Genomic DNA, 13,220 nt, shown 5'->3' with positions numbered 1-13,220 from the left:
CGCCCTCGTGGGCTCGACGCGTGCGTGCGTGCGAGAGCTGCCGGCCGCCGGTTTCTTTCCCATTTCAAGAATAGGGGCAAGAAGAGGGCGTTAGCGTAAATACAACGTCATTATGACGAAATGACAAGAACAGCCTCCACACGCCACGCAAAGCGCGAGCCGTAGCACGAATTCCGGTATTGGAGTAATTATCGTGTAGGCTCGGTGGGTTTTCCGTCAATTGGATTGGAAAGAAGCTGTCGGCCACTAACGACTCAACACGCGCGTCACCCACCACGGAGGGACGAGTCGACCCGGCGATTCCAGTGACCAGCTAACTCGCTGATCCAACTCAGTTGATAAGAGACTGTACAACAAAGGCGAGTCGGCTTTAAAGAAAAGCGAGCAATAAAAACCGGCGCGGCATAAAAGGAGGGAGAGTGGGGAAGCGATGGAGCGATGTGGGCCGTCCGATCTGACTCAGAAAAAAGGAGCGGGGAGATTAAGATCAAACGAGAAGGGCGGCTTCTCCTTCCGCGCCTCCGCCGCTGCCACGGTCTTCCTCTCCTGTTCCTCCCTCGCCGCCGCCTCAACCACCTCGAGTCGGTACCCTGCGTACCCCGATCCGCCGCCCGCCGCCGCCGGCGTATGCCCCATGGACAGATCCGCGGCCGATCGCCAGCGCGTCACGGCTCCCCAGCTGACCTGCGCCGCCGAGGGCGGGACTCCGAGGTCGCCCGGGCAGCCGAAGTTGGTCTTCGCCTTGGGGCCGCGGAGGCTGCGCGCGGCCTCGTCGTAGGCCCGCGCCGCCTCCTCAGCCGTGTCGAAGGTGCCCAGCCACTTGCGGGTCTTCTTCCAAGGGTCCCGGATCTCCGCCGCGAACCGCCCCCACGGCCGCTTCCTCACGCCCCGGAAGTGCGCTTCCCTCCCTCCTCCTCCTCCTCCCTGCGCCGCCGCCGCCATCGCCAGAAGACGAGCACAAAGAAGACTTTGAGGCGAAGCGAGGGAGGCCGGGCAGCGTATTTATAGCCGGGAAGTCGGTCTTGGTTCCGCCCGACAGGTATTCGATATAATTTCGATTTATTTCGCCATTTACTATCGAGCTTTGTTTCTATGGTCGCCATCAATATGCGCGCATTGAATGGACGGCGGTGATTCCCCCGCGGCGCCACTGTTTGATCCGGTGCCCCCACCAATCCACGGGAATCACGGAGAGAAAAGGAACGGGGCAGAGCCGTCCAAGGCCCAACGGACGGCTGGCGACGTGGGGTGCCACACGTGTTCGGATAACCTCGATGCGGTCTGCGGCTTGACGGAAACACCCCCCTCGCCCCCGTCCTGCCTACGTGACGGCCACGAGCGGCGAAGAAACCACCCGCGGAAAGATCGAGATGGCGGGTTTCGCCGTACGGCGGGTGGGGCCCCACGCGGGTGCGGGAGACGGGGCGAAAGGGAAATGTATTGAGAAAACGCTCGCCGTCCCCCCGGGACTGCACCTGTCTCGTTTTTGGAGGAATGCTCAGGCGGGCTCCACCCCTGGTCCCGGTCTCGGTGGCGGGTACTTGACGGGGTAACAAGTTAATAAGTTGACTTATATACGTGGGCGACGGGGCGAAAGGGAAATGAGGACGTAAACGGTTTGCTGCTCCATCGAAGTTTCGTGGGTGGGTCGTTACCTGACTCTTGATTGGAGGAATGTTGAGGCGGGCTCCATCGGGTCTCGGCGTACATGGCTACAGGGCTGGTAAGTGAGGGGGTAAGTAGTTAGTAAGTAGATTGGTAGGGGTGAGTGGGTGCTTCTTATTACGTGTGACGGAAGCGGGGTAGTGCGTGTTGGGAGAGCAATTAAGAAGGCACTGTCTTTGTGGGCAGAAAGGGCGGATCCGACGGCGCCGGCGGATGAAACAAGTAATTAGAGACATGGAGATCAAGACACGTGTCTCGTGTGCCAATATCGTGGTCCCGCCGCTCTGCCTATGTCCTTTTCGGAATTTTAGGTCGTTGACCGTCATTTTTAGCTGCAAAACAACATGTGGGTTTTTTTTGGGTTGCGTCGTACCGAGATTGCGTCTCTTCTATGAATCCCGACATCGATGGGGGAGTTGTCCTAAAATTTTTCTTTCTTTCTTTTACTTGTGGGAAAATTAGAGCATAATATCTTTCTCGAATTTTATGTCTTAAAAATTAATTTTAGAAAAAAATTTGCATGGAACTTTTGGTTTAGTTGGCATCAATTTTTCAACCAGGCAAGAAAAAGTCAACAAGGACGTCAGATAAGACTACTCACGCCGGGTAGAAATTATGACCGTTATCTGTAGGTAATTGAGAAGACTGCGAGCCTGTTGCTGGCTTCACCAAAAGGTTGACCAGTGACTCTTTTTGTTATTATCAATGTTCTAAGTCGTTAATCTAGTGTATCATTCGACTAGAAAGAAGAGAAAGAGGACTCGGAGACGCAAAGAGCTACCTCAACTTTCTCCTGCATTACTACTTGGAGAAGGAATGAACCGAACAGGAAAGTTGCTGCGGCAGCCAAATTAGCAAACGAAGAAAACGTGATCTATCACCATGTTCCTGTTCATCTTGCATCAATGAGAGAATCATTATTAGGTTTACCTACCTGCCAACTTGTGCAAGGAACAAAATAATATGAATAGCTAATTACGTAAGTAAGACATGAACCCAGCTATGAATATGGAAACAAATTGCAGAATCCCTGGGAAGGGACTAGCTGTAAATGTACACCCGTGTAGCGCAAACATAATGAAAGATCAAAATTGCGTGTGGAACATGCTTCAGTTTAACAAGAAGCTTCTTTAGAACCATATTTTACAAAAAAGAACACACTACATTACAGAAGATCATTTTACAAGTATGCAAACATTATAATTTTAATCAGAACTAAATTAATTTACGGCTCAACATGTGATGCACAGTAAGTGTAGTAAGAAGAACCCATAAAAATATAGGGAGATATCACCAATTGTGCAGCTGAGAAGCAGTACTTTTCACCAATGGATGATATTCCGTGTGCAAGAACCTTTTCGCCTTCTCAGAACCAGGTTGTCCGAGCCACTCATCATACAATCTCTGCACAACTGGATTATCAAATGGGTCTGCAAGTTCTACCTGTGTCAGTGAACAAGGAATTATGTCATAAATGAAGCATAGCACCTCAACAACTTGCAGGCTTTTAAAGATATGTGAGATTATGTAGACACATTTAAACAGAATTCCAATTACTCCTCTTCTCAGTAGGTTGGCCAACAGCACAATTGATATTAAAAGACTTTCTTTCATGAGTTCTGGGAAAATGAGTGAAACTATCATCAAGCCACAGAAATTGACGGTCAGTGGAGGACCTAAAGAAATGCATGCTTAGTACAGATTGCATGTGATGTCACAAATGTCTTCTGACTAACGAGCTAAAACTACATAGCTTTGGCCTTTGCACCAATGTCATCAAGGTTTTTAAAGACCAGACATCGGACCAAGACACATTAAGACAAGGATCAGGTATAAGTCCAGAGTATACATGTAGAGTTGAGAGAGGCACAATAACATTCTATAACACAGTTTGATCTTACCTGAATTCATATACGTTACAATGTACAGATCGAATTTTAATTCTACGAGCATAACCCTGCAGAATTCCTCGTGCTGAATGAATTTAAGACCATACTAGACAAACTTTAGACCATATTTTGTCAGAGTCTAAGAGTCGTATTTAGACGTAAACTCATGGGATAAATCCTTTAGCATATGTTGTCCTTTAGCATGTATATCAGAAAATAACATTTGAGAACGTGAGATGTATATGATGATTAATGCAGACCTTGCTTTAGCAAAATGTCAGGAGACTGGCTGAGGCATTAGTATCTTTAAGATATCGCAATTTCCTGTAATATGTTGCTTATAGGCCAATGCAACTCTCAGGCAATATGCCTAGGTATATCACCGAGGTGGTGCAAGGATGCTGATTAATGGTTCCAGAGTAACACTCCTTTTCATTGTGCTTAGTTTGTATCACTTGGGACAGGACTGTGCCGAATAACATGTACTATGCTGGCATGTCAATGTTATGAGGAAATATTGATATAATTGGGACTGCATAAAACATATAAACAAAATTTTCTAAGATGAGGAAACAAGATGCAAAAATGTCCTAATAACACGTGCAAATCATTCTAGCCTTGTCATATCATGATAAAAAGTGTACATCGTTCAAAATCATAAAAGATATTCACGAGAGAACTCACATCTTGCATATACAAAATTTCTAATTGCTGGATAAGATCTTTGGTAGACTGACCAGTCCTTGGTTTTATTTGACCTCCCCCATTCAAACAGCCTGATAATGAGAAATTACACATGGTTAAGCCTGTCAATCAAATTTTCACTTGAGCAAAAATCTGCAGCTAACACCAAATGGAGCATACCTGAAGGGCATGCCATAACCTCAATAAAATGATAGTCACACTTTCCCATTTTAATCTTCCTTACAATGTTCTGCAGATTTCGAAATCCATAACAAAGTGCAAATTTCAGGACTGTTTCGCCATCCACCTGAAGAATAACATATAATAGAATATTACAAATGCAAGCTTTCATAAAATTGAAACAAGTTAGAAGGAGAGAGAGCTTAAAACATACCTCTAATGTCACTTCTCGAAAATCTGAATTGCGGATATGTCTGAACTCAATTGGTCTTTGAATTTCTCTTCCAAATAGTTTTTGAGCAGCATGGCAAAATACTGTCTCTGCATATCCTCCAGAACCACCAGAGACCCCAAAAAGATGCCCTTTTTTATCAACATTGGTTAACCTGATGCACATAATGGTACACTAATAGCATCTACCAAGCTGACATGAAAATAATAACCATTCATACATTTAATATTGAGACTCTAAAACATGTCACAAGTGAAATATGGCCAATCAGGTTAGCTCAGTCTTCAAAAGCCACATAAAGGTATTAGATGCACACACATCCATGAGTATTTTACACATTCAAGAACAATAATGGGCATCAAGAGCAATGAGAAAGGATAGGATTCTTACATGCTATCTAGAGGAGATTCTTTCAAAGCCTTGAAATCAATAGATTTTGACTGCAGTTGTACGTAAAAGGTTATAAGAACCTCAATGACTGATTTGATGAAAAAAATAGATAATTAATATGTGATGATATAAAGGAGTATTCCAACCTGTATCAAGTCTAAAACTTCTCCGGTTGTCAAAACTGAATCCACCTCTGGTATCGTCATGACTGAGTTGGGTCGACCATTTTCTCCCTTATCTATTGTAAAGGAAAAATCATCCCTGGCAGCTTCAAGTTTTTTATCATAACAAGGCATCACTGTGACATGGTAGACATTATCCAGCCTACAGGACATTCATAAATAGTTGAATGACATCTTAGTATGTGTAGCCAAGAAAGAACTTCAATAATGCAAAGTAAATTATAAAATAAAATTGGTTAGTCAAATTTCATTAAGTATTAACATGAACAAGCTTCCATGAAACATTCTCATGGAGTTGATGTAGTTGAATAAGGAGCAAAGTAAAATAGGTTCTATAAGATATAGCAATATTTTACCAGATAAAAAAGATGATTGCACTTTGTTGAAAGGGCATGAGGATAATTGAATAAAGTGAAAAAGCAAGTCTTTATAACTTATAAGTTCAAATATGCTACGTATCAATCAGAAATTATACTCTTCCAAGTGACTGATTGCCAATCAAGGAATGCATGCCCAACTTCCTCTAACACATAAAACACCAAGCTCAAATAAAATAATTGGTAGATTATTCCACAGTTGAACTTAAATCATGCAGCAAATAAGGTGGATCTATTTCCCTCCAATTAACAAACTCTAGATATTTCACAAAAAGAAAAAGTTCCATTTACAACAACTTGAAGTTTCATGTATAAGCATGTTGATTGTCATATGAGCACATAAAAGAAAAGCTTACTTAAGGCCAAATTTTTGCACAATGTGATGCTTGATAGCAGCTCCAATAGTTTGTTGTGGGCTCTTCACATGTGAAATATATGGCAAGATGTATGATCCAAGTGTCTTTTCAGCATAGCAGATCCAACCTGTATTAAAAAATTATTTTAACATATATGCAACAAACATTAAGAATAGCAACCTCAACAGTAATATAATGTAATAGCAGAGAGCATAACTGGCTTTATCCTGCTATGACACTGTAGTCTTACACAACTATTCACAAAATAAAGAAAAAAAAACAGATGTTATAGTTATATTCTAGAATAAATGCAAATTTTTCACAATATTAATTCTCTGTAAAATAGCAATCTTGTTCTAACATAGATACAAAAAAATTAGATTGTAAAAGAAATTTCACAATATTTAAATTTGTATTTCCCAAATTTTGGTTTAAAAGATAGCATAACATTTGGAGCTATAGAATTAAGGTCTTGCACAAATTATGAATAAAAATCAAGTCACAACACATTGTATCCAAGAATACAACAAACAACGAAATAAAGAAGTTTGACTAACATGATATGAGTGTGCAGTTCATAATTGTTCATGACAAGTATCTTTATGTAGAATTTACCTGGACAGGCAGATGAAAGCATGGGGAGACTTTGTCCATGCTGTTGGTACCGCGATATAAACTCATTACATGACTCGATGAGAGACAAATCTCGACTGCAACTAGTATCGTAAACAGCTTTTGCTCCCAAAGATTTGAACAAAGTGGTTACTTTCCTGAGAACCTGAAATCACATAAAGAATTACATATGCCTGTATATCACAAATGAAAGAGACATGCCACTACCACATAAAAGAAAAGGGAAATATGACCTGAATTTTAAGAGAAAATGATGTAATATCCTTGAGTAAATGTTCACTAGAATAAATCACATGCAGTACAGCTGCTGGTTAATAATATTTCTTTCTCAAAAGTTGCTGTTTTCTCTATTCTTTTTATGACAAGAAGAGGAAGTAGAAGTAAAGAAGACAGATACAAACACAATGCAGGATCTATTTGACCAGGCAAGCAGTTTTCTTCTTTAAAAAAAACATAATAATGATGGAGGACAAAGTCCACATCAAGGAGATGCTAGACAAAAGCCTCAAGTTCCTCACCAGTAATAAGAAAATTTGTGCCTACATATATTATAAACTTATCAAGATTGATAAAAGAAAACAAAAGAAAGAAAAAAAGACTCGCTATCTATATCCTTCATTTCTCAGTATAATTTCACAAAATAAAGCATTCAATGTAAGGCAGGCTATTGTCCCTGGCAGTGCCCCCTTCTTCTTCATGTTCAGGGATCAAATAAAAAAGAAGAAACTAACCGTGAAGAATTTGGAGCATTTACAATTTGCTTCCACTTTTTTGATACTAATACTTTAGTCTTCTTCAAATAAGAAAAACATTTTCTTGTCAAAGGACTTAACACTTTCCAAAAAATAATAACAAGATTAAATAAAATGTAAGCATGATCTTGCAGCAGCAAAACAGACATACAAAACAGAAATGCTACAAAAATCAGGGATGTAGAAGCCCTAACTCTAGAATGACAACAAGATAAAGTTTGCTCTCATTTCCTCTTCAATTTAAGCCCAAACAAAATATGGCACATTAGAAATGCAACATAGATCAAGTCTTTAAGCTCAAATTGCGAGCTAATTATAGATTACCCCTTGTAGTTAGCTATCTTTAGCATCGCGGTATCTATACTTTAAAAAGCTATATTGGCATCCCTATAGTTTTAAAAGTAAAACATTTGACACTGTTTCTTCTCACGCCGTCAACTCTACTGACAGAAGATTACGCACGTGCTACCACGTGTAGAGATGGTAAAAAGAGGGATAAAAATGATAATTTTGCTATCCTCATCATCCAAAAGATATTAATTTCACATAAGGGTAACTTATTTGAAAACTTCACTATCCTCCCTCCGACTTCGTCCTCCTCTCTGACACCACGATCACCAGACTACCAAACACGGCCTACGCGGCGCTGTGCGATGCCTTCAGGGCAGCCACCGTCGGCCTACCACGAGCGCCCGAGGTGTCCATCTTCAACACCTGCTACAACCTTCTCGGGTACCAGAGGTGCGTATGCCGACGACGTCGTTCTACTTCGCCGGCGACACGATACTGACGCTTCCCGCCCAAAACTTTTTGATTCCGGTGGATGACATGGTGATGTTCTGCTTCGCATTTGCACCATCCTCGTCGGGCCTCTCCATCATGGGCAACATCCAACAAGAGGGGATTCAGATAACCTTTGATGCTGCCAATGGATTCGTCAACTTCGGACCCAACACTTGCCAAGAACTTCTATAAGCTATGGATATGAATAGTGGAGACTACGTAGTATATTATCTTGCATGAACGCAGGCCAAATATAATGTATATATTGAGTGGCTTCGAAGCAGTCAGCAGAGAAAGCAGAGCTAATTACTTCTTGCAGACTCTGCAACTACAAGAGGAAGTAAACCATCTCATGTTACTCTATATGGTTCTCTTGTTTGAATAAAAGCTATGAGTTTGCAGGAGGGCCCAAGCAGTGGATGTGATGATGCCATCTTGGTGTTGATGCCTTTAACTAAACATGGAGCAACTCGATCGGTTGTTTCCTTTTTGTCATTGACGAGTCTAGTTCATGCTCCTCCTCTAGGTTGCCTCCATGGGCAAGAGGCCCATTGAGAGGGGCAAGGAGTGGTGGCGCTGAACAAAGGGAGGAATCCCTGAAAGCAAAGAGAGGGCCAAAAGTTTTGGACAAAGCCATGTTGTCCACCGGAATCAAAAAGTTCCGAGCGGGAAACATCGGTATTGTGTCGCCGACGAAGTAGAATGACATCATCGGCACACGCACGCTCTGATACCCGAGAAGGTTGTAGCAGGTGTCGAAGATGGACACCCCGGGCACCCGTGGTAGGCCCGCGGTGGCAGCCCCAAAGGCATTGCATAGCACCGTGTAGGCCGCGTCTGGCAGTCTAGTGACTGTGGTGTCAGAGGGGAGGATGAAGCCGGAGGGAGGATACCAAACCTTTCACAGAAGTTACCCTATGTGAAATTAATATCTTTTGGACAGTGAGGATAGCAAATTTATCTTTTTATCCCTCTTTTTAGTGTCATTTCTATATGTGACAACACATACGGTATCTTCCGTCAGTTGAGTCGACGACATCAGGAAAAACGGGGTTAAATGTTTTACTTTCGTAACTATAAGGATGTCAATATAACTTTTTAAAGTATAGAGACCAAAATACTAAAGATAGCTAACTACAATGGGTAATTTGTAATTAACCCTCAAATTGCTCTTCAATAAGAAGAACAAACCAGTAAATGTGTGTCTCCATTTGTCAACCTCTCTTACATGTAAAAAAAAATAAAAGAAAAAATATATATATTTGACAAAGATTCTAGAGTGAGATTACAAAACCAATAAAAGTAGGTCAGCACTAAGAGAAAAACTGTAGGAGAACTCCATGCTGAAATGGTAGCTAATTTAACATCTCTAACACAAAGAAGTGAATGAGAGAACAAGACCGCAGCTGTAGGCACAGTTAAAATTTGAGATTTCTAGTTCTCAAAAAATATATAATACGAATACAGGAAGTGCATTTCTCCACTAAGAGTCTTTTTAATTCTTTAATTATGCTCCAAACAGACTTGCAAAGAAAGAAACGCAGATATAAAAGGACAAGAAATGCAATGACATGCTTGCTGAAATGCAATAAAATCTAAGTCCCGTGGAGATGCAACAAATTAAACATCCATATTCTTTGCTAAGTGAAGTACATAAGGGACTTTGTTAATATGTTACTTTTCTAAATGGAAAGAGCACATTAATTATATCAAGATGCTTTATTTTTTTAATGTGCAGGATCAGGCAGGTTAAAGAGGTAAAAAGTGATTGTGAGCAACTTGGGCTAAGGATTAGCCTAAAAATCTCAAGAATGCAGTTTACTGGCACTAATTTTTGTACTTAGATTGGCCCCTTCTTGGCATATCTGAAGCATAAATTTAGATGTTAAGAGTAAAGAAAAAAGATACTCAAAGCATGGTTTCAAATATCAGTCGGTATCAATTTTTTTTATTTTTTAACAATACCAAGTAGTATAGTTTGGTATATAGTCCAGTATGTTACCACCATACTTGTCCAAAAAAATATAGAAACCAGTATTAGATCAGTATTTAGAACCCTTGACTCAAAGTATCACTCACTACTCTATGGATGCCTGGAGAATAAATGAAGAATAAATGCATTGAATAATATCAGCACCTGGGATGGAGAGAGATCAAAATAAGCTGCTAATGATGCTCTTGATTGGGGGGAGATGGAAACAACAACAGTATCCCCATAATTGATGTGAGCTAAAAATTCATCCAGACTTTGCTTCTCAAGCATAATGGTCTCGGCAGAAGTTATGCAACCACTGAAAAATAATATGAATTATGAAGTAGGAAAAAACAATAAACCACTGCTATTCTACATGATGAACTTATGATTACTTACAAGAATTTGGAATTGTTAATTCAAACTGTAATAAACATAATTCAAGAACAAAACCTTAAGAAGAAAATTCTCAGAATACTGAGAGTTAAAATTATAAGTACCATTCTTAGTCATCATAAATTGGACTTATACTAAGCTTCTTGGTCTAAAAGGCATCTATTGGAAGCAATGATAATCCTATATTCCTACTATTCCACAATAAGTTCACAAGCATGATGAGAAAATTGAATCCCAAATATTTAGTTTTCTTTAAGCAGCAGAAACTATATCCAAAACATTTTATCCATGAAATGAGAAATTATATGAATTGTTCTTATTTAACAAATATCCTTCAGCATAGTGTATTCTTGAAATGCTTTCTTGCCACAATCCATCAGGTATGTCTAGTTGTTTATGTACTCATTTGAACCCTTATTAGATGATCACCTTACGATATGGCATTGACAAGATGAAGTACATGGTTTAAACTGCATGATCTTCAATGATTATGCCTATGGTTGTAAGAAACTGCATGACCCTCAACGTATTCCGTGCTTGTGATCAACATACTTGAACATAATCGATGAGGTGGAGCTCCAGCTGATGACCATGGTTTTCCCATCAGCTGTTTTAGCTTTTTCCAGTGTTATTAGTCCACCTTAAGGAACTAGATTATACAACATGACTCATGGTGGGTATCTAGTGTCTGTCCTCTTCATATTTTTAGTTTCTCTTATATTTATTTTTTTTTTTATTGAAGCACTTGAAAATAAAAATCAACCAGAACCTTGTTTCTGACTGATTAACTGAACAAAACAAAATGAGACAGATCATATAATGACTAAAAAGAGAAGTATTTACGTGTCATGTTGCTTTCTTTTGTTCCTGCAACACATCAGGCGATAATGATATCATATTTAAAATGATTGCAATACTAGTACCTGCATGCCAGACAGTCCTTTAGAGAAATTTTAACAGCTTCTGTCTGCAATGGTTGGCTAGGTGATCTGACCTTTTCCTGGTTCTGCAAACAAGAAGGCAAACAAAAACTAAATAAAAAATAAAATAAAAGGATATAGATGAAGAACTAGTAAGCATCGGCATTGTATTGTATGAAGTGTTGGTCGTCCATGTTGACACGAAGTTTTCTAGAACTTTGCTTTGTTTTCAAAATGATTTCAATATCGAAAGATAAAACACTTAGGAAAACTTTGTAGTAGAACATTTTTCTGATTCTAACTTGATGATGGGGTCTTATAGAAGGCCAAGGTAAGAAAAGATTAACTACCGACAAAGATATTGATTGCATTTTTTGTATCACATTCACAAATACCAGCACAGTGGAAAAGCAACATTTATCCACCATTAAGCTTGTTGTACGGTAAGGAAAAAAAAACATGCATATATATGCATATAGTTTTAGCTTATCTGACAATCAATCTTATGGATTATTAAGGTAGATAGATTGTTTTTAATGGAACAAAATAAAATTTGTAATAGATATGACACTCCTATCAAATTCTCCAATTTGAGGAGGACAAAAGATTCCCAAGGAAGAACAAAAGAGGGCTCAAATTAATTAATATTTTTTAATCTTTTGCAGAAAATAAGAAATTCAATCTGAAAACAGGGCAAGGAACCTTCTATCAAGTTACATACACACGCACAACACACACACACATATGGTTACTATTGCCCAAGAATCCTATATAAATTCTATTATTGATCTTACAATAAGAAGTCCAAATAACTCATAAATAGCTTTAAATCTGTCAACCCTGGCCAAACACCGTAGAGGGTTTCCCAGACACATCCACATGGTGTGCGCAAACCATGGATCTGGGGTCCCAAAAGGGGATGTCGGTTCTTGTTTTGAGCTGGCTTAGACGCCAAACAGTCTACTCCCTTCTCTTTCTCCTCAAGGCCATTATTACAATACAGTAGTATGAACCCCAATTGTCTTGAGGTGGGTCTATCTACAAATTCGTCCCATCCCCGTCCGATAAAATGTCCCAATTCGGACCCTAATTTTATCGATTTTACCATTCAACCAGAAGTAAAAACATCGCAAAATTCATTTATTTCCACCAATCCAGCGGGCGTGCTCTTTAAAACAAATCCCTTCTAAGAAGAGTTTCCTGACTCTCGAAAGCAAAGGATATCGATCACAAGCGAAAAACCACAACCCACCTTCCACATAGATAGATACATAGCATCAAGAAAGAAAGGTGAAATCAAAGATAAAGAACAGGAATAATAATTCATTTGTAACCAATTCGATGAACATCCAGACCCCCAAGAAGGAAGGAGGGGATACCTCAGCTTTGTCGTGCTTGGACTTGATGGCCTTGAGCGAGACGATGCAGTCCTGCGACGGCGCGATGAAATCGTTGAGATCCGCGAGGCGCAGCGCCGGCGAGAACTTCTCCGACATCTCGGCCGCAGGAATCCCCGATCAATCGACGGATCGACGACGAAAGGAAAGAGGACGCGAAGGAATTCGATCCCGATTTGGGAACTGGCGGGACCCCAGGAGATCGGCAACAAACAGAGTATATAATTCGAAGTCGCTCTAAGGCGGTCGTATCCGCACATATAAATATATAGGAGATTGGACGGTCGGATTTCACTGATAAAACAGACCCTGGCCCTTGAGAGAGACCAGCAATGCGATAGGGGTTACCGCCACCGCGTGGCGATCACACTCCTTTAGGTCACCGTTGCCTCCAACTCGTGTCGCGAATGCA

At 40.5% G+C, this 13,220-nt stretch overlaps 2 protein-coding genes across 3 annotated transcripts; both read right to left on the bottom strand.

The window, feature by feature from the left end:
- Positions 1-459: 459 nt before the first annotated feature.
- Positions 460-942, bottom strand: LOC135639079 (ethylene-responsive transcription factor 9-like). Its single transcript, XM_065152830.1, has one exon. It carries the CDS (start codon positions 940-942, stop codon positions 460-462), a length of 483 nt encoding a protein of 160 aa, XP_065008902.1.
- Positions 943-2,773: 1,831 nt separating this feature from the next.
- On the bottom strand, positions 2,774-13,034 carry LOC135581230 (protein NAR1-like). 2 transcript variants are annotated; one of them, XM_065143757.1, is made up of 11 exons: positions 12,791-13,034; positions 11,415-11,497; positions 10,261-10,414; positions 6,571-6,733; positions 5,956-6,082; positions 5,187-5,364; positions 5,041-5,090; positions 4,633-4,804; positions 4,419-4,545; positions 4,239-4,330; positions 2,774-3,108 (listed from the first exon to the last, which is right to left on the bottom strand). In XM_065143757.1, exons 1-11 carry the CDS (start codon positions 12,905-12,907, stop codon positions 2,956-2,958), a joined length of 1,416 nt encoding a protein of 471 aa, XP_064999829.1. In that variant the 5' UTR covers positions 12,908-13,034; the 3' UTR covers positions 2,774-2,955. The 2 variants fall into 2 exon arrangements, with proteins under 2 accessions (XP_064999829.1, XP_064999825.1); XM_065143753.1 differs by having other exon boundaries at positions 4,419-4,804.
- Positions 13,035-13,220: the final 186 nt, after the last annotated feature.

Source organism: Musa acuminata, chromosome BXJ1-3, assembly GCF_036884655.1.
Source record: "Musa acuminata AAA Group cultivar baxijiao chromosome BXJ1-3, Cavendish_Baxijiao_AAA, whole genome shotgun sequence".
In the NCBI taxonomy this organism is placed as follows: domain Eukaryota; kingdom Viridiplantae; phylum Streptophyta; class Magnoliopsida; order Zingiberales; family Musaceae; genus Musa; species Musa acuminata.
Note: the sequence above shows the minus strand (reverse complement) of the source record. Positions and strands in the feature narration are given on the sequence as shown.

Excerpts from the sequence above, each read along its gene's own strand:
- LOC135639079 (XM_065152830.1), bottom strand. The coding sequence starts at position 942 with ATGGCGGCGGCGGCGCAGGGAGGAGGAGGAGGAGGGAGGGAAGCGCAC.
- LOC135581230 (XM_065143753.1), bottom strand. The coding sequence starts at position 12,907 with ATGTCGGAGAAGTTCTCGCCGGCGCTGCGCCTCGCGGATCTCAACGAT. Across the intron at positions 4,331-4,418 it reads GGTTATGGCATGCCCTTCAG|GCTGTTTGAATGGGGGAGGT; the intron begins GTATGCTCCATT and ends TCTCATTATCAG. Across the intron at positions 3,109-4,238 it reads AAATTTTGTATATGCAAGAT|GTAGAACTTGCAGACCCATT; the intron begins GTGAGTTCTCTC and ends TCACTGACACAG.